Source organism: Thamnophis elegans, chromosome 6 (assembly GCF_009769535.1).
Source record: "Thamnophis elegans isolate rThaEle1 chromosome 6, rThaEle1.pri, whole genome shotgun sequence".
Classification (NCBI taxonomy): Eukaryota; Metazoa; Chordata; class Lepidosauria; order Squamata; family Colubridae; genus Thamnophis; species Thamnophis elegans.
This window is the reverse complement of record NC_045546.1, coordinates 32,149,133-32,169,904: the sequence shown is the minus strand read 5'-3', so window position 1 is coordinate 32,169,904 and position 20,772 is coordinate 32,149,133. Positions and strand designations below refer to the sequence as shown.

Below are 20,772 nucleotides of genomic sequence, written 5' to 3'. Positions count from 1 at the left end.
AGAGCTTTTCTAAGTTTGGTTCACTTAGCTCTTTTGAAAGGATGTATGATAATATCTTCAAAGCTGAATGCATCTGTTCTCATGAGATCAGTGAGATTGAGCAGGCCAATGTGTTATTGTGTTGCCTCTTTTACTATGATCTTTGCATGGACTAGTAATTCCTCCAAAACAAGAAGGGTGGAAAGAATCCTCATCCTATTCTTAGACCAGTATTCCATGATTACAAAGAAGGTTGCAGCTGTTTTCTGTCAGTTTTGGTGGCACTGTATGTTGCAATTATTGGAAATGATGCATGTTCAGTTGCAGTAAAATTATATGTTTATGAATAAGATTTACTTTGATTATGTTTCTACTGATTTTGTGACAGTTTTGAAATATTTAACATTATTGTTCTTTTTTTGTATTTTGTTTCTGAAATTCTTATAATTGATTGGAATACATTATAACTGATCGTTAAACTAAGCGAGATAAGTAAATCTCTGTTCTCCAAAAATTACCTTAAAAGTTATGTAGCATTTCGCCCACCATTCCTTTCACAGTCTTTATGTGGGCTCTGCTATATATACAGATTGCTATTTAATATGGGGATTAGTCAGAAGATCAGGAGGGACATGATCTTTGTATAGCTTGCTTTTACTGAGAACTGAATCAGAACATTTGGCCCTTGAGTTAAATTTTGTCTCTAAGTGGCTTGACTACCCCCTTTATGAGCCTCGAATTAAAAGCACAGGAAGATTCAAATAATTCAGAAACAGAGGAGGAGTACAAAAAAAGTATGGTGTTATGCATAAGAGAACCCATGATGAATCAGGTCAAAGGCCAGTACAGATCAGCTTTCTATTGTCATATTGGTCTATAAGAATCCAACCTTTAAGATACAAGTAGACTAGTACTCACTTTCTCAACAATTTGCCTGGTAAGTGAGATAACACATAGCTGTCATGGCTATTAGCTGATAATATTTTTATCTTTATTTTTAATTCTAAGATGAGAAATTAAAAAATGAAGATGTTACAAAGCCGCTCCCTCCAAGCTCTAGTACTAAGTCCAGTATATCAGTGGATTCCACAATTGCAAGAAAAAAACCAGATCCAGGTAAAATGTGTTCACTATGCATTCTATAGCATTTTCCCTGATCTGCATCAGTTTCATTCTGATTAGATTCATTATATTGCATATAATGATTAATAATAATAATAATAGAATAACAGAGAGAATAATCAAGAAATTTGGTTGTATTCAAACTTCCCCTGCCAAGCAGAATCTTGCTGAATCTTGCCATGGGTGAAAAGAATGAGATAGCAGTGTCTTGCTTTTGGCTTCATGGAAAATAAAGCTGCTGATTTAGTTGTGATAGAGGAAAGAATGGACGATACATGATAGATAGATAGATAGATAGATAGATAGATAGATAGATAGATAGATAGATAGATAGATAGATAGATAGATAGAGATAGATAGACAGACAGACAGACAGGGGAGTGAGAGAGAGAGAGAGAGAGAGAGAGAGAGAGAGAGAGAGAGAGAGAGAGAGAGAGAGAGATAATTGACTGACTGATTTTTGGAAATTGAATTCACTCTATTAAAGTTAGAAGGAATACATGGAAACAATAGTTTTATATCCTTATTAATGAGAAATTAAAGAAAAATTATTAAAGAGAAATTAAATTATGTTAATATAAACAGACTTATTACTGCAGTTACAATATCCATTTAAACAAAACAATTATAATATTTATTAATTAAATATTACAACATAGTTCTACTGAGTTTTAAAAAATAACAAAGACAAATATTTATGTACATAGGAAGATCTGAAACATCTGATTAACCAGATATGAATTGTTCATATTCAGTTCTTTCTCAGTTCATCTCAAACCATACTCCTTTTATCACTGATGCTCATGCTTTAGAAATGTGCTAAGAAGTGTAGCTATTAGCTATTTTTTGTCTTTCTGATGTGCGGTTCCTCCATTAACAGTGGTGTCTTGTAACATTATACAATAGCTACACTACCTGGTACTCCACGACCTCCTTTAGCTCCTGCCAGACCTACACCAATACGAAGAAGACCTTTACCACCCAACAATGTGACTGGTAAACCTGGCCGTTCAGGTATGTCATCCTCCTAAAAACTAAGGACAGGAACTCAGTGAGAAATTTTACGAAAATATTTACATATTATTAAATCCTTCAAAATGGGTACATGAGAATGCAGATTCAAATGTACCATAAGAAAGAACGTTTCAGTCAAGTAATTACCTTAAATGTGGGCAAACAAGATCAATACAGAGTTGTACATTGTAAAGTGTTTTTTTACAATGGGAATAAATATATTTTGTATAGATCAGTTGAATTAAGCTTGTTTAGCCTTTTAATTACATACTAAGCCATATGCTAATAAATAGAAAATAAACTACAAACTGTATAGATATGGAGTACTAGAAACACCTTAATAAATACATTTATACACATTAACCCACTTATATTCAAGAATTTACATTTGGATGAAATTCGTATCTGCTTCTCTTTGTGTAAAATTACTCAAAGAGAACATTTTAATTAATCCCTTTGATTAATTAATGTCTTTTACCATTATGACATGTATATTTTACAATCAAGCCTGTATAAATTGATTCAAATTCTCTTTTTATTTTCCAAATAGGAAATGTCTTGATGCCACGAGCATCTTCATTTCTCACAACTTCTATAGCAAAACCCACTTGGCCAAGTTCTCTTGTGAAAACAAATTCACCTAAAAAGCTACCTACAGCAGCAGCTTCTCCAAATTACAGTAAGAATAGAATATCAGATTTTCAAGTTTTCTTCATGTTTTTATTAATCTCAGACTTGTAGCTAAACACATCAATTAATAGCAATTCCAATAGTTACAATTCTGTTCCAAATAATAAATGCACATTTTTCTTATATTACTCTATTGCATACCATACCTTACCTCTGCAAGCCTTAGGTGTAGCTATAAGAGGAGTCCTAACAAGTTGACTGTAGGAAAGATGGGAAGTAAGACAAATTTAATATTGCAGTTACAACCATTTGCAGTTGGTCGTGAAATAGAAATAGCAATCGCACTTAGACTTATATAATACTTCACAGTGCTTTACAGCCCTCTCTAAGCGGTTTAGAGTCAGCATATTGTGTAATCTTCTGGGAAATGCAAATATGACATCCAAGACAAATATGATTTTGTTGAAATTTTAATAAATAACTAAAGAAAGAAACTAAATAACAGAAAATAGAATGTAGGAGAATTGTCATTTTTCACTCTCAAGTGCTGTTATGTGCATGAGCTTGGTGGGGCACTTAGTAGCTACATTGCATTAGTGCATTTTCATAAATTATTTGACATTAGAGGGCAACGGTAAAGTACCCACATTTATCAAAGTAGGTAGGATGACTAAAACAATAGGGTATTTTGAAGAACATTAAATGGGTTTTTTCAAACTATGAAAATAGGTATTAAATGTGATTCAATTTCATAAACCTAAAATAGTTTTAACATACTCATGCTAAAAGAATTTGAATGCTTCATTTCTCAATGGTATCTCGTATTGCTTCAATCAGTTATAGAAGCATGTTACAAAATTCCATGCTAATTCTCACTTATTTCAAAAGGACCTGTATATTGAACTAGTGACTTCAGACTCTTATATTGATTGATATAATATATGACATATAACTTAATTTACATTAATTTTACTTGACATTCTTTTCTTCTAGCAGAATATTTGTCTATATATTGCTCTAGCTATTAAGATAAACAGCATGATTTAAAATAAAGGATTACATTAGTTTACTTTCAGCATTTTTAAGTGTTGCCCTTTCTACAGAGGCAACCAAACAATTAGATTGTTGAAATAATTTTCTAGGAAAAAAATCAGAAAAAACAAAAGCCCTCTTTTTTGAAAATTGTAAAGAGTTATCACTTCAGGAAATTACTAATTAATTTACTAATTTGATTTCTTGGATTAAGATCATCAAGGTTTCAACAATTCAAAGAAACTTTATTTTTTAAAAACTGCCAAATTTCCTAAGAAAATGTGAACAAGCATGGTCTAAGGAGAGATTTTAAAACTGAAGTATGATTAAAAGAGAGCTTTTGAACAGAAAATGTTTTTACAAGGTAGAAAATCAGGGCTTTCATTAACATTATGCTATTGTTCTGTAGATAATCCAATGTTCAGTTCTATCCCTACAACCGAGACTGATATTGCAGGCACACCAAGGTATACAGGTATGTTTAAAATTATCTCATAAGGAAAAAAAATCTGTTAAGCAATATATGCTCTTTTTTATTTTCCCTTTTCTAAAAATAAATTCTTTTTAATAAAACTATTTATTTTGTCCCTTCTCATTTCAATTACCAGAATAGCAGCTGGTAAGTAGAATATGCGAGGCCACTCTGTAGAACTGCCAGTGTATGCATCTCAAGGTCTGCACAGAAGAAACTTCCAACTTCATTCAGTAAACTCTGAGACATTCTGAATAACTATTGTCACTTACTGAGTGAGAAATGTTTGAGGTTTGGAGACTAAGTCACAGGATATATATCCACTTATCATTTAAGCTGCTGCTACTCTGTGCTCATGTCAGTTTGACTCTATGGTAGTTTTCTTACTAAAGAGGCCAGACATATAAAAGTGTGTGCATGTCTAGGTGTACATTGCTGGGTCTTAAAAATAGCTCAAATAACCCCTACATACTTACTGGACATATACACTCCCTACAACCACATGTTGCATTCCATATCTCAGCTCCTGATTCTTCATATTAGTAGTATGTGCCATTTCAAAATTAACCTCAGTGATTCCATTAATCTCTGTTTCAATCCTGACCAGATTTATTTCTGGTTTAACTGAAAATATTGCCTGAACCCAAGAAATTTTCAAATTTGGGTTAATAGAAACAATAGAAATATTTCACATTACATATTTCATTGCTCTTTAAACAACATATCATTCACAGATTTCAGGTCTTATTGTTGTTGCAGGATAAACTACTTTTTGTAGATCCAATTGTGATCTATATATTATTGTTTTAATCTTACATTGCATATTGCACCCTTAAAGCTAACACTACAAACATTAATATACTACAGGAGAATTATTAATTTTCATTTCTAAAACTATTTTGCAATATTTGATGACAATTTTCTTTAGCAGTGTTACTTACTTATACCCAATAAAATCATTTTTTATTTTTTAAATTAAAATGTTACTACTAAATATTAAAATGATACTAAACTGTATTATTAAAATAATAAAGATTCAAATTAGTTTCTGTCTGTTCAGCATAAACAGAATGGGAGCAATTGAGGCTGGGCATTTTAGCTGTCTCACCTAATACATCCCGCAACCAGTGCTAACACTTTGTAGTTTGCAGATATTCTTTATTTCAGGGAACATTTTGATTGAACCAAGATCTCATAAAACTGGTGACCAAATCATATTTTCATATGTAAAAAGAAGAATAGGATATTTTACATACAGTAGGTGCTTTAATTTTAGTTTTAACCATTTGGAAAGTAAGCATATTTCAGGGATCTGAGGTTTTTGTTTTATACTTTTGGCAACAAATGTTTGAAGTGATAGAATACTTTCAAATATCAAACATAAAAATATTGTGTTCTTTTCTATGTTGACATCAGAGGGCAGAAAGGATTCTAATCCTCTCTGATTAAGAAGTGTATAATGAAAATATTTTGTGGAAAGCATTTCTCTCTGTGAAAAAGTACTGAAGTAATATATTGCCATCTAAAGTATAATAATATATTTTTGCTTTATCATCTCTTTTGTGCTTAGTGCAACTGTTGATCTTGTCTTTTCAGGTGACCATGTGAAATACCTTAAAAAAGAAGATGATGTACCTTGTTCTATCACAGATAGTATGCAACACTTTTCATCTGATACAGAGGACAATAGAGACATAGCTACTAGTCCCCCCAAAAAACCTCCCACAAACCTCACTGTGGTGACTGTTGAGGGATGTTCATCTTTTGTGATACTGGATTGGAAGCCACCAGAAAATGAAACTGTAACAGGTTAGCTAGATTTTTGTCTTGTCCAGGTACTGTGTAAACATACATACTTCTTCCAAGCCGTTTTGAAAAGTTGGGGACTTTTAGCAGTCTTTAGCCTCTTTTATTAAAATTCCTAATTTTTCTAGTTCCCTGATTTCTATTCTAACTAAAATTTATACCCTAATTAATTAACAATGATCTTTAGATGTTGTTGTGATCCAGGTCACCTAAGCAGAAGCAGGCATCGATAGAGTCCTTTATTCCTCTGATTAAATGTCACAACAAACACTCCTACAGTGGCTGGTACAGCTCCACTCTACATTCCCTAGAAGCCAGCCACCTTCATGTTCCCAAATAAAAGCCAGTAAACAACAAAGAAACTCCAAAGAGAAGGTGCAAGCTCACAGAGCAAGGTTCAGAATCAAGGTAGGATGGGCAAGGCCAGTCCACAGGGTAAGGCAAGCTAACAAGGCCAAAGGCAGTCCACAAGGCAAAAGGCAAGGCACAGGCATAAGCATGAGTCAAGCTGTGTAAGTGTAAACCAAACAAGCAATTGTTCCTGACAAAAATAAATCCCACCTGGCTTTTCCGTAAGTCAACCCACACCAGGTGTTTCGTGGGGCAGGATGAGAGATGGGTTGCTCCCGGTTTGGCCCAGTTCAGCCGAACCGGTAGTGGTATTCAGGGCTGAGTCGTAGATCCAGCAACGAGCCAGGCCTGTCACACCCCCAAACTGGTTCCCTCACTGCTGCTGGGCTGCCAACATTTTGATTTTTAGTGACTGCACATTCACTGTTCACGGTAAATTGTTCTGCGCAGCACGTACACGCAGCATGTGTCTGGTGCACGGGGGTTGCAAACCAAAAGTAAAACTGGCAGCAACCCACCCTGGGCAGGGTGACCTTCTCCTGAATAGCCTCGCTTGTCTCCACTCTACTCTCCATGCCCCTGGATCAAGTGGGGCAGGCAGCTGTGCCTATCAGCACCACTGCTTGTCTGCATCTGATCATTGTCTGTGTCTGTGGCGGCAGGCAGCTCTCCATCTGGTCAACCACCTCTCCCAATACCTGAGGGGCCTGGGACAGCATTTTTTCCCAACCCCTGGCTTCTCCCAACATTCCAAGACATGCCATCCCTGACTGATGGTACCAGGTCCAATTCCTCCAAACCAGGTTCCGATGGGGCCATGACAGATGGCATTCTCTGTCCATGGCAGCTATGTCAGAATTGTCAAGTAGTTCATCTATGTACTCTCAATTCACTAAAATTTTAATTAAAGTGCCCATGGTCAGTTCTTCTTGAGAGTTATTGTGTTTTCTTTAGTTATTAGTGATCTTGTTATTGTTATTCAGTAACTGATATACAGCTGTACGACAGAGAGCAAATATTGCTCTCTACAAAACTTAGAATTTCTGTTCACACAATATATGATCAGGAATATATTTCAACACCTTGGAGCTTATATATATATCTGGGGGGGGGGGAATTATGTGTTGCACCTATTTTTTAAACATTCAGTCAGCTAATGATTTTTCCTGAACAGAATACAGGTAATTCGCACCCTCACCACTGTCCAGGCCTTCCGCACGGCCCTTAAGATCTGGCTATCCCGTCAGGCCTGGGGATAGGACTTTACTCTCTCCCTGCCCGAATGCCGAGTGAATGTTGTGCTTTTATTGTTAATTATTTTTACTCACATTTTCTTTTATGTCTTGTCTTGCACTCCCCTCCCTCATTATTGTAAGCTGCCCTGAGTCCCCTCAGGGAAAAGGGCGGCCTATAAGTGTTTAATAAAACCTAAAAAAAACCCTAAAAACCTAATTCTTGACTTACAACAGTTGATTTAGTGACTATTTGAAGTTACAACAGCACTGAAAAAAGTAACTTATGGGTGTTCATCACACTTACATTAGTTGCAGCATCCCCATGGACATATGATCAAAATTTGGATGCTTGGCAACTGGTTCATAATTGACTGTTCAGTGTCCTGAGATCATGTGATCACCTTTTGTATTCTTCTGAGAAGCAAAGTCAATGGGGAAGTCAGATGCATTTAATGACTGTTATTAATTTAACAAATGCTTAGCACTTAACTGTGGCAAGAAAGGTTGTAAAATCGGGCAAAATTCACTTAACAACTGTATTGTTTAGCAACAGAAATTTCAGGCCAAGTTGGGGTCATACGTCGAGGATTACTTTTAATTCAACATCTCAGCTTTCATCGTTTAAATTCCAATGTCTTTTAGAAAACCCATTAGCTTTCTTCTGTTTATTTCAGATTCTGTAAATTCACAAACTATGGTAAAAAAAAAATCATTCAGGATTGAAGGAAAACTAGTGTTTTCAAACAACAGTTGAACATTTGTCATTCTAAAACTCTCTAATAGTTTAGAAGTAATGAGCAATGACTGAACTTAATGTCTTTTTTATTTAAAAAAAATTATTATCCCACCTTTATTAATTTTATAAATAATTCAAGGAACCAAATTATACCTAATATTCCTTTTGTCTCCTATTTTTTTTCCTCAACTCTGTGAGGTGGGTTGGGCTAAAAGAAAGTGATTGGCACAAAGTCACCCAGCCAGCTTTCATGTCTAAGGCGAGTTTAGAATTCTAAAAGACACCAACTATGATTGTTAACAAGATTGCTATTCCTGTTGTCTCCCTGTATTCAAACCCACGGGAGACCACTATCCTGCATTCTCCTCATGAGGACCACTGTTTGGAGCATGTGGATGATCTCCTGTTTCCTCTTATCCTGAGACGTTCTGAAGAGCCACTCTAATAACTGGTTGTTGTTCTTCCCTGCAGTTCTTGGTTCCACTTTCATGGAGACATCTTCATTCCACCATTCCTCCCCAAAAGCCCTGTGTGAAGATATTATGGATTATGTCCATTTTGATTATAATTAAACCAGTGTCATAGGCTAAGTAAATTGGGCAGTCTGTTTTGATCGCTTAATTCTGTATTTATTTCTACCATATCAATTTTTAAAAATTATGAGACATTAAATAAGGTTATTTGGAAATAAGGTTTTGATATATTATTTCAGAATTAGTCTATATTAACTATACAACTAAAGGGATTTTTTAAATTGAACTCACTGATAAAACATTCTAATTTTTTAAATAAATCTACTTTGAACTATATTTTGTTTACAGTGGGAGCATGAAAGAGCAAGATAGACACCAGATAAAGAACTTTTACAAAACTGAAATGATGTAAGTAATTGAACATGATCTTCTTATTTTCAGGATATAAAGTTGTATCAACAGAAAATGGAGGCACAGTTGGAAAAGATACATCCATTATAACCACAAATCAAACCCATTCTACAGTGGAAAATCTGAAACCTAATACAAGGTGATGTTATTAAAAGGGGTTTTATTATAATAAGTCTGAATGAACTGACAATGATTGTTGCAGTATCTGAATTTAATTCCTGTTGCACTTGCCTTTGTGTCCAGGGTTTAAGGATATTGATCAATTAGCTTACATCATTGAGGACTGCATCAGGGTTGCTTGACCTCGGGCAGGGAAGGGGGCACTCCCGAGCTCTGTTTTTGCTGGCAGAGGCACTGCAGGCCAGTCCTTCGCTTTTTCCAGAGCAGTCCCGTGGGTCAGATCTAAGCACCCCATGGATCAGATCTGGGCCCCGGGCCTTGAGAATGACATGCCTGGCTTACATCATATAACAAAAACTCAAGACAAAACAATGGAAAGCAACTAAAAAAGAAGCCTCACTTGAGAGACTCCAAACCTAATCTTCTTTCTTTAGTTGCCTGTTGAAATATCCCTTCTTCTTCAGATAAGTGGCAGGTTCTTTAGAGATAAATGCAAAAGGATATAGAGTAATTTGGAGATATGCATAGTAAGAGTAATTATATATCTACCTTGATACTAATGATAATTAAGGACATTTATTTTCTTATACTGGCAGCTAAAACACTGATAGAATATTATTAACTGTAAAACTGGGTGCTGTAAAACAAAACTTCAAAAGATCTGACTTTGGGTTTCTAAGATCACCAAATGTTTTTCCCCTATGTCAGTAGTTTCCTGGTTAGCAGTATCGGTTGTCAATAGGCATTGTAATTAAGTGTTGCATATACATCCCTAGTGCCATGTAACGGGGTGAACTCCTGTTACTTGCCCCAGCTTCTGCCAAACTAGCAGTTCAAAAGCATGTAAAAAATGCAAGTAGAAAAAATAGAAACCCCCTTTGTGCGGAAGCTAACGTCTTTGGCATTTAGTCATGCCGGCCACATGACCATGGAGACATCTTTGGACAGTGCTGGCTCTTTGGCTTTGACACAGAGATGAGCACCACCCCCTAGAGTCATGAACGACAAGCACATATGTATGAGGGGAACTTTAAATGTTAAAGTTTATGGGATACTCATTTTGTATGTTACGTCTTTAAAACTCTAGCAGTTTATTGCTGTTCAATTTGCGGTTTGGGGTGGGGGTTTTAGTTTGGTTTTGGTTTTTAGACATCTGGTTTGCTGGAAAATTCCATAAGCTTGTTAAAGACACTGTCCTGATTCAGGTGTTCCATTCTCTCATGGCAACAGAAACCAATAATCAATTTGTATCACTGCTCTGTTTCTTTTTTCCCCTTTGGGTGAGGAATATTTTGGCTTTAAAACTTGGAAAGCTACCAGAAATAATTTTTTCAGTGTTGCAAAGTAAGGAAAAAAATAAATCTTAAGACTTAACTAGGAAATACAAAATATTTTGCCCATAATTCATTCAATTTTCTTCTGATTATTACATACTGTTGGAATTAGCCAGGTTTGTCTTGACAAACATTCAAAAACAATATTACATGTTGTGGATTTTCATACTTGGGATGACTTAGTCTTTCATCAGTTGCTTTCATCTGGGAATGTGATGCAATTAACAAATAATATGTAAAATCTTCACAAAAACTAAGATATGGTTGGCCAATTTAAAATAATAGTTGGATTCATAATAAATGTCATGCACTACCAATTACCCATGACTAGTATTATACTTTGGCTGCAATCCAACATATACATAAACATTCTTGAGTATTTGTTGAAATGAACCCTTTGCAGAATAATCCATGCTGGACAATATGACTGAATGTTCAGTCATGCTTGCATTCAGATAATATAGGGAATTATTATTATTGACATATTATTCTACCATGGATTCCAGGCCTAGCAGCAAGCATAATAATTTACTACCTGGAACCATTGATTAAAATTCTCCACATTGTTTAGGTTACTCCATTATTTCAACAGAGATATTCTCAAGATTCTGAAGAAAGGTTCTATCAACAGAATTCTCTAAGAGGAAAAAGAGAATCTATCAGCCATTACAAAGAGAATTGGTCCAAGTAAAGGAGGGTGCCCTTTTTAGCTGCCCTTCTTGAGCAATAGGAGAAAAGTGAGTCAACATCAGTTACCATCATATAATATTGATTGGTATTGTTGGTCTCCCACTGATATTTTCCCACTGAAAAGATTTTTGTAAGCCACTGACATGTATAGGTTTTTGACATTCAGAGATGAATGCCTATTTTATTGAATGGGTTAGCCATATCTGCACTCTCAGATTGCCTTGTCATTTGTATAAGCGACCAATAATTTCTGGAAAGAATGAACATTGTCTTCTGCTGATCTCTAACAAACACAGCTTCAAACCATTTCTGCTTCATATTAAAACTAATATTTTCCAGTTTGTGTTGGTGTGGGTTTATTTGCTGCACCACACTTGGTTCTAGCCAAACTCCTGCACTTTTGCTCCCATACAGAGGCAGGAACAACCTCCATCTCATTTTCCCAGCGGTTCCTCAAGTAACTCTGTGACAAGCTGCAGCATGTCGCATGTAGCCTTTCTCAGCTGCATTCTCTTTATGAGGTTTGATGTGCAGAATGTCCCAGCTTTGAAACCTAGCAGATTTTGAATCCAGGGCATTCACCTGTCAAGCAATTGTAATAACTAGAATGCCCATGGGGAAGAAAATGGGGAAATAAAAAAGGAATTTATTTTAAAGCTAATTATACATTATCTGCCAGGCTAGAATCCAGGAGACCATGAATTCTAGTTCCACCTTAGCCATGGATGACAACTGGGTGACCTTGGGCCAGTCATCTTTCTCAGCTCAACCCAACTCACAGGGTTGTAGTGAGGAAAATAGGAAGAAGAAAGTATATATTCACTGCTTTGAGATATTTGTAAAAAGTAAATGTAAAAATAATAAAGGTAGAATACAAATAAATATATAAATATATATGGTATTTCACTTTATTTTTATACACGCATGCGCACACGCATGCACGCACACGCACACATACATATTCAGAGCAGATTTTTTCTTAAACCAGTTTAGAGCTGAACCACAGCAGCACAAGATGGAGTAGGATTAAGGATTGTTTAATTGATTATGTATTATGAAGTTAGTGTTAATTTCTCATGACCACATAGATTTTCTCTGTGAACATTTTTCTCTAACTTGGTCCTTTGGGTTTTCCAAGGTGTACGCATTGCCACTGTAATGGTATGGAGTCCTTTTGCTGCCAGTTGTCCTTTTCTTCTCTTTCCTTTCACTTTCACAATATTACGGTCTTCTCCAGAGAGCTAGGAGTTTGCATCCATTTGCTAAGCAACTATTCAAAGTTACAATGGTGCTGAAGAAATTGACTTATGACCAGTTGTCAAACTTCAGGCCATCAACTACCCTCAGGACATGTGCTAAAAATTTGAACAAGCATTTAAGATTGCTCTCCCCTACTGCCCCTTCAGCTAACTTTTCTTCTTTGCCTAGGACCATGATGGCAAACCTATGGCATGTGTGCCAGAGGTGGCATGCAGAGCCCTCTCTGTGGGCACGCATGCCACCACCAGCTGCTCTTAGGATTTCCGCTGTGCGCATGTGCGCCAGTCAGCTGGTCTTCATACGTGCATGTTTCATTTTGGGCACTCAGTGCCAAAAAGGTTCACCATCACTGGCCTAGGAAAAGGCAGAAGTCCCAAGAAACCAGGCAGGCGCCAGGGAGCAATGTGGACAGGCGCTAGGCAGCATAGGATTTAAGGCAACATAGGGCTTGCTGTGGCATGGGACTAGCTGATTCTTGCTGCTGGGCAATATTTCTGAGACTTGGAAGTCTCCCTGGCTCTGGACCTGAAGTAGAAATTGGTTGTGGGCTAAGACTTCTGAAAGCTCCCACAACTGAGGAGTGCCATCTCAAGTCCCCATGCCATGACAAATCCCACAGTTCCTAGTGCCCTCCTGCAATACCTGCCTTTTCCCACATCACTTTCATGTGAGATCCTTGCTTCTTCTATTAACTTATTTTTATTTGGTTGTGGAATTACGACAACAACTGGGACTGCTGGATGTCAGCTGCTATGCAATGCAGTCACATGATATACATAACACTTTACAACTGTATCATTTAGCTATGGTAATCCCAATCTCAATGCCCACACAACTTGAGGACTACCTGTAATGTGTCTGAAACAGTAGTACTAGCACTTAGACTTATATACCACTTCACATTGCTTTGCAGCCCTCTCTAAGCAGTTTACAGAGTCAGCATATTGCCCCCCAATATTCTGGGTCCTCATTTTACCAACCTTGGAAGGATGGAAGGATGAGTCAACCTTGAGCCATTGAGAATCGAACTACTGGCAGTCAGCAGAATTAGCCTGCTGACTGTGCCATCACTCTAGCATGGCAGTTTGAGCCTGTTAAATTGGAATTTCACTGAGAAGTTTAAGGATATAGTATATTTCACCTTGAACCTGAAAATCAAAATGGAAAATTGGGAATGAAAATCTGATTGCTTTCCTTTGGGCCACTCTCAGACCATCAACTCACAGGTTGTTGTGCAGAAAAGGGAGGAAAGAAGGGATATTTTATTTATATATACATATACATATACATATACATATACATATACATATACATATACATATACATATACATATACATATACATACACATACACATACACATACACATACACATACACATACACATACACATACACATACACATACACATACACATACACATACACATACACATACACATATATCCCTTCTTTCCTCCCTTTTCTGCACAACAACCTGTGAGTTGATGGTCTGAGAGTATATATATATTTGCCACCTGGAGTCATTTATAAAAAATAATAAAAGCAGGATAAAAATGTTTTAAAATTGTTTTAAGGGTATTTAAAATGATCAGTTTGAACAGTTTTTTGTCTGTCAATTATCCAGATAAAATGCTGCTTAGGATATTGTCATTTTCTTAAATATGTTTGAAACAATGTATGTTGCTAATTTTTAAAAAATTGCCAAACCATATTTATGTTTTAAATATTAATGTTACCTTAATTATACATGCCAATTACATGTTTCCTCTTTATTTCATACCACATTGTAAATTTTAAATACACTTTGTTTTACTTATTTTCTTCGTAGCTATGAATTTGTTGTGATAGCTAGCAACCCTCTTGGGGACGGTCCAAGTAGTGAGTCAAAACCATTTAGAACTGAATCGGGTAAGAATTTCAATAACTGCATCAGTTAGATATAAGTCTCCTTTAATTCTTTACAATTTTATAGAGGAAAAAGAATAGAAAGTTATAATTCTGTTTAGATCAAAAAATAGCATTTGAACAAACTTCACAATAATACTTGCTTTAAACTGGAATTCAGAATGAACAATTAACATTTCATTTATTAGTACAAACCAATATTGGGATGATATAAAATTTCTTTAAAAAATAAAATAAAATGTTTTAAAATTCCACGAAGTGTTTATATTATTATATTATGACCATTTTAATCTCCTTTTGGATAAATAAGTATTAGATAAATACTTTTAAACATACCTTTCAGTAGTTTAAACTCAACTATTTGTTTTCAAACAGATTTGTTTCTAACGTCAAACAACTTTCTAATTCTAAAAGTTCAGGTTATTAATATTTTTTTTCTTTTTAAAAAGTTTATTTTTATAATTCCTTTACTATATGTATAAAACTTTAGGTAGAAGGCTTGTTTGTTTCTTGAACCCTGAACTTTGTGCTTATTTTTCTCTTTCTGTCTGTTTCCCTCCTTCTCTTTCTTTACAGCTGACCCAAGAGTAACGGAATCTATTTCAAGTAAGTTTTCTTTACAATTAGCATCCTTATTAGATACCATTTTTGAGATTGCATAGTATATTGTTATATGGCTTTTGGAAATAGGGTGGGCAGCTATCGGAGAATGGTTTCTCTTGAGAAACCAAATGAATAGAGAGGAGAGGAGAGAAAATAGTAGAGTGGAAGACTATATTTGGTCAAGTGTGATTAGACACCCAAGAAATTCATCTCTGATGCAAAAGCTCTCAATGTCTATGCAAAGTAACAGAGTAATAATAAACATAATATGATACCAATAATAGGGGGTAGTAGAAAAGATGAAAAGGATAATAATAATAATAATACAGCCCTACCACATGGGTAAATATACTTAGATATAAAACAATATGATGAGGAATAGGTATTCAGCAGATAGCACAAGAGAAAAAACTGTCCCTATGTCTAGATGTTTTGGCATGCAATGCCTTATAGCAGCGTCCAGAGGAGTTGAAATAGTTTATATCCAGGATGTGAAGGTCTGTAGATGTTTTCTCAGCCCTCCTTCTGACCTTTACAATATACAGTTCTTCAATGGAAGGCAGGCTGGTTGCAGTTGTTTTTTCTGCAGCTACAACTTTGTTGGAGATTGTATTCTTCCTGTTTAGTTGCTGTACCAAGCCAGATAGTTAACGAAATACAGATGAGCGACTCAGTAATTCTTCTGTGGAACTGTATCAATGGCTCCTGGGACAGTTTGAACTTCCTAAACTGATGCAGGAAGAACATTCTTTGTTGCACTTTTTTAATGATGGTTCTAATGTCAGGTATCCATTTCAAACCCTGGGAGATTATAGAACACACAAATTGCTGATACTGTGTTATCAAATACAGTAAGACTAAATTAAGCAATATTATTCTGATATATATTTATCTAGCTTCCATTTTTTTCTCCCTTAGATGCAAGACAATATGATTAGCTTATTTGTTCATTCATTGAATTTGGAATCAGCCTTTTTTGACATAAAATTTTCTGTAGGGAAGCTAGCAATAAAGAAATATACAAAATCATATGATTAACAATTGCATAAATAAAAATAAAATAAAAAAAGAAATAGAAATATGAGAATTCTCAATCATCTTTTGTCTTGATATTTCTTTTTTCCTATTTTAGTTATTTCTTTGTTATTATTTTTGCATTTAGTTTTGATACTTATATTTTGTATTTACTACAGTGTGTGTTTTATTTTCACTTATGATAAGAAAGGGGAAATTTAATAATGCTAATATTCTTATACACTGCTTTTTTACTTAAATATTCTGTTTATGTCAGATGTACCTATATTTGGGCATATATTATAACCAAAATCTCATTTATTGTTTTCTTGCAGTGGGGAAAGATGCAATTTGGACTGAAGTCGGCTTTAATTCTGATGATGACTATTCTGAATGTAAGGGGAAACAGTATGTCAAGAGGACTTGGTACAAGAAGTTTGTGGGTGTTCAGTTGTGTAACTCCCTTCGATATAAAATTTACCTCAGTGATTCACTTAAAGGTATAAAATCAAAACTCTCTTAATTGCATGTAGAGTGGCTATTTATGTGGCCAGCACAGGACATCACTAGATTCAGAATTATGCCTGGACTTAGATTTCAGACAAAGCAATTTTGTAGAATTGTACTGGACATTTGTAAGCATGTTTGATAATTCTAGGAATGTTTATGAAGTGTGACATCAAAAAGTTTTTAGCTATCACTAAGACAGCTTCATCAGTATGCAGGCAACATGAAACATCATGGTAATCAGTACGGAGAACACAATGAAACATCATGGGTCTCTTCTTAATGCTGGCAACCATTGAGTTTGAGCATAAATTATTCTATCCCTCAACACAGGATTCTTGTGGGAATGTGCTATGAAAAAGTCTAACATGTTCTTTGTAAATCAGTGTAGTTATATAAACATACGAGCCGAGGTGGCGCAGTGGTTAGGGTGCAGAACTGCAGGCCACTTCAGCTGACTGTTATCTGCAGTTCAGCGGTTCTAATCTCACCGGCTCAAGGTTGACTCAGCCTTCCATCCTTCCGAGGTGGGTGAAATGAGGACCCAGACTGTGGGGGCGATATGCTGACTCTGTAAACCGCTTAGAGAGGGCTGAAAGCCCTATGAAGCGGTATATAAGTCTAACTGCTAAGTCTAACTGCTATATAACAGATCAATGTCAACCGGGAGACTGAAATTCTCCAAACTGAAGAGAAGCATTTGAATGCCTCAGAACCTATGTTGCTTTGTATGCAGTAAATATCCATCTTAATCATCTTCCCTAGGTTAGCATAGTGTTTATACTTGTGTAAAAATGCCAGGAACAGTTTAGATCAGGGTCTTTGCTAAAGACTGGTGGAATTTGGTTAACAATGGCAACAGGGAATGCTGGGATTCATGCGCTAAACTAGGAATGTTATTGAGGGCCTCACAAGGGTTGTGTTTGACCTCGGGAGGCTGGGGTGGGCGTGCCCAGGGTGGACATGGCCACCTCAACGTCACTCATGTTGGGGGCTCCTTTGATGGCATGAAAACTGCCAGCAAAAACAGGTTCCTAAACTCCGTTTTCACCTGCAACTGCGTCTTTCAGCCCTCTGCCACCAAAAACAGAACTCGGGAGGGCGCCCGCAGCCCTTGCAAGCTCTGTTTTCACTGGCAGAGGCACCGTGGGCCGGTCCTTTGCTGTTTCAAGGATGGCCCCAGATCTAAGCAGCCCAAGGTCCAGATCCAGCCCCCAGGCCTTGAGTTTGACACCCTTGTGTTAAACAATGTGGTCATGGTATGAAAGTCTAACAGCTATTGCTCTTGCTATCTTACCACTACATCACTTACTGATAGAAATTCTGCTGCCAATTACTATTGTAACCCATAGCCTATTTGTTCTTTAGTTGATTGAATTGTAATCATATTCTAAAAGTTCTTCTAATATTTTCTAGGAAAATTTTATAATATAGGAGATCAGAGAGGACATGGAGAAGATCATTGTCAATTTGTGGATTCATATTTAGATGGAAAGACAGGGCAAATGCTTCCATCAGATCAACTGCCTTCCAAAGATGGTATGTTTTAAACCGAGGATAATAAATGGATTCTTGTATATTTCCCACCTTTAAATGTGATACAGAGTTGTCATCTTTGTGATGAAAGTAGAACAAGAGTCAACTTTGATACAGTACATACCTGAGAACTAAGTACACTTTCATAACCATATTTGTTTATACATTTATGTGGAGACCCAGTTCAAATCCTACCGCTTTCAGCAGCATAAAAAAATAAAATTATAATTAATACAAATTCATTAAAATGTATTAAAAAAGAAAATAGCAAACAGAAATGAAAACTTCTCATTTATTCACTGGAGACTCAATTCATGACTTCAAAGTCCAAAGGGGGGAAAAAACTGCTCTTAAACTGCCTACCTAAAGGCCTATAGAATTGGCGCCAACTGTATGATGGGGGGAAATTGTTCAAAAGGGCAGAGGCTGCCCACAAAGGATGTGTCTCCTGGATCCCGAACAATAACATTGTTTCAATGAAGGGACCATACGTGCACTCTCCCTGTGTGGAACAGGCAGATACCCTTGGCAGCAGGTCGTTCTGAAGCCTAAATTACTGAACTTCAAAGGCAGATTCTCCTACAAAGCTTTACAGTGCTCTATCAGATTACTCCAATTGCGAAATAGGATAGGAACTGAAAATAATATGCATGAGTATTTCAACAATGTCAGAAATGACCATCCCAAAGATTATAAAATTAACATTGCGTTGGCAGAATGTCCTCTTAGAAGGAAAGTATATATAAAAACTGTATTTTGCTAAATCAGTCTGCTTGATGATTTTCATTTGGCCAAATTAATTTAATGGTCTATTAAGAATAGATAAAACTAGGTTAGAAACATACCACTGTACAGAGCTCTTCATACATAATCTCAATTTCATTACTACAAAGCAAATCATTACTATTATTACTATTTCAGTTATTACTAAGCAAAAATCAGTCTTGTATTGATTTTAATATTACCTCCTAATCAACTTATTGCTCTTGGCTCTTGGCTTAAATTCTGGTCTCTCAAGCACTACATATGCAGATATGTATCTATTGTATTTACTTACATTTTGTGTATTGATTAAAATAAAATAAAAAGTGCATTCACCCTTAGGACTTGTCCAGGTAATACTGATCTGGAAAATAATGTTGCTATAATTGTGTATGAACCTGAAAATTACACTGTACACGAAGCCATTTAAAATGTTGTTCATAACAATTTTATATGTGCTAAAATGATCATATGTAATATACACCTGTAATTAAATTTTGCTTAAGAGTTCGTATGTTCAAAATCAAAATGTAGCTACTTAATATGTGACATTTTCCCCATTTTCAATTTTTATTAAATGTTGAACTTCTTTTAACTAGGTTATTTTAGAGCTGTTCGTCAGGAACCTGTCCACTTTGGAAAAATAGGAGCTGGAACACACAATACTTATGTTCATTGGTATGAGTGTGGAACTACAATACCTGGAAAATGGTAGAAAATGGTAGCAGTTATATTGCAGAAAGAAATATCATAAATGGATGTCTTGGGAAGCTGGCTCCCTAATAGTATCTTATATTATCTACTTATTGTAAAAGGTGTAGTTTATTTTTTACTATTGTTGTGATATTTTGAGGCACCTTTACTGAAAAGCGGATAAGAAAAAGTATCTTCTGAATTTGTATTAATGTATATTGCCAATGGTCACATTCTACTTCTTTTCAAACATACTTAAATTATTCTCTGTTAATTCCTGGATATTTTTGCCACTTTATAAAAAATCCAATCCAATTGAAAAGTTGCAGATTTTATTCAAGCTTTAGATAAAATTGACACTCTTGATTTCAGATTTCAATTAAAATATCATTCAGGAAAAAAGAATCATGTTAATTGAACCGATACCAATAACCTTCTACTATCATAAATGTCTTTCATTGTGCAAGAGCTCCTTAACGCAAGGGAGATAGCAATAGCAATAGCAGTAGACTTATATACCGCTTCATAGGCCTTTCAGGCCTCTCTAAGCGGTTTACAGAGAGTCAGCATATTGCCCCCAACAATCTGGGTCCTCATTTTACCCACCTCGGAAGGATGGAAGGCTGAGTCAACCCTGAGCCGGTGAGATTTGAACCGCTGAACTGCTGATCTAGCAGTAGCCTGCAGTGCTGCATTTAACCACTGCGCCACCTTGGCTCTAGATTTCAGTTCAATGATATAAACTTTTATTCTGCACTCCCAATATACATTGGATTATAGCAACATTTATAAAATGGCATTAAAATTGGTTGTATGTCAGAAAGTTCCTGATTTTGATAGCATTTATTGGTATATATATGTAATACTGAAATGGATGCTCTATTTTTGTCTCCCACCAGAAACTGAATTAGTTCATGGTAAATACACACACATATAGTGGTGGGATTCAGCCAGTTCACACCACTTTGGGAGAACCGGTTATTAACTTTCTGAGCAGTTTGGTGAACTGGTTGTTGGAAGAAAATCATTAGGGCAGAGAACTGGTTGTTAGATTATTTGAATCTCACCACTGCACACATACACAGA

General features: G+C 35.8%; 1 protein-coding gene across 1 annotated transcript in view; it reads left to right on the top strand.

The window, feature by feature from the left end:
* ABI3BP (ABI family member 3 binding protein) overlaps positions 1–20,243 on the top strand; it is a 134,333-nt gene extending 114,090 nt beyond the window's left edge. Inside the window, exons 60-70 of the mRNA XM_032220287.1 lie at positions 988–1,095; positions 2,008–2,115; positions 2,666–2,794; positions 4,187–4,252; positions 5,846–6,058; positions 9,292–9,400; positions 14,495–14,574; positions 15,148–15,177; positions 16,524–16,688; positions 18,112–18,234; positions 19,593–20,243. Of these exons, the coding sequence (XP_032076178.1) occupies positions 988–1,095; positions 2,008–2,115; positions 2,666–2,794; positions 4,187–4,252; positions 5,846–6,058; positions 9,292–9,400; positions 14,495–14,574; positions 15,148–15,177; positions 16,524–16,688; positions 18,112–18,234; positions 19,593–19,708 (1,247 nt within the window). The 3' untranslated portion in view covers positions 19,709–20,243. The remainder of the gene's footprint in view (positions 1–987; positions 1,096–2,007; positions 2,116–2,665; positions 2,795–4,186; positions 4,253–5,845; positions 6,059–9,291; positions 9,401–14,494; positions 14,575–15,147; positions 15,178–16,523; positions 16,689–18,111; positions 18,235–19,592) is intronic.
* The last annotated feature ends 529 nt before the right edge of the window (positions 20,244–20,772 follow it).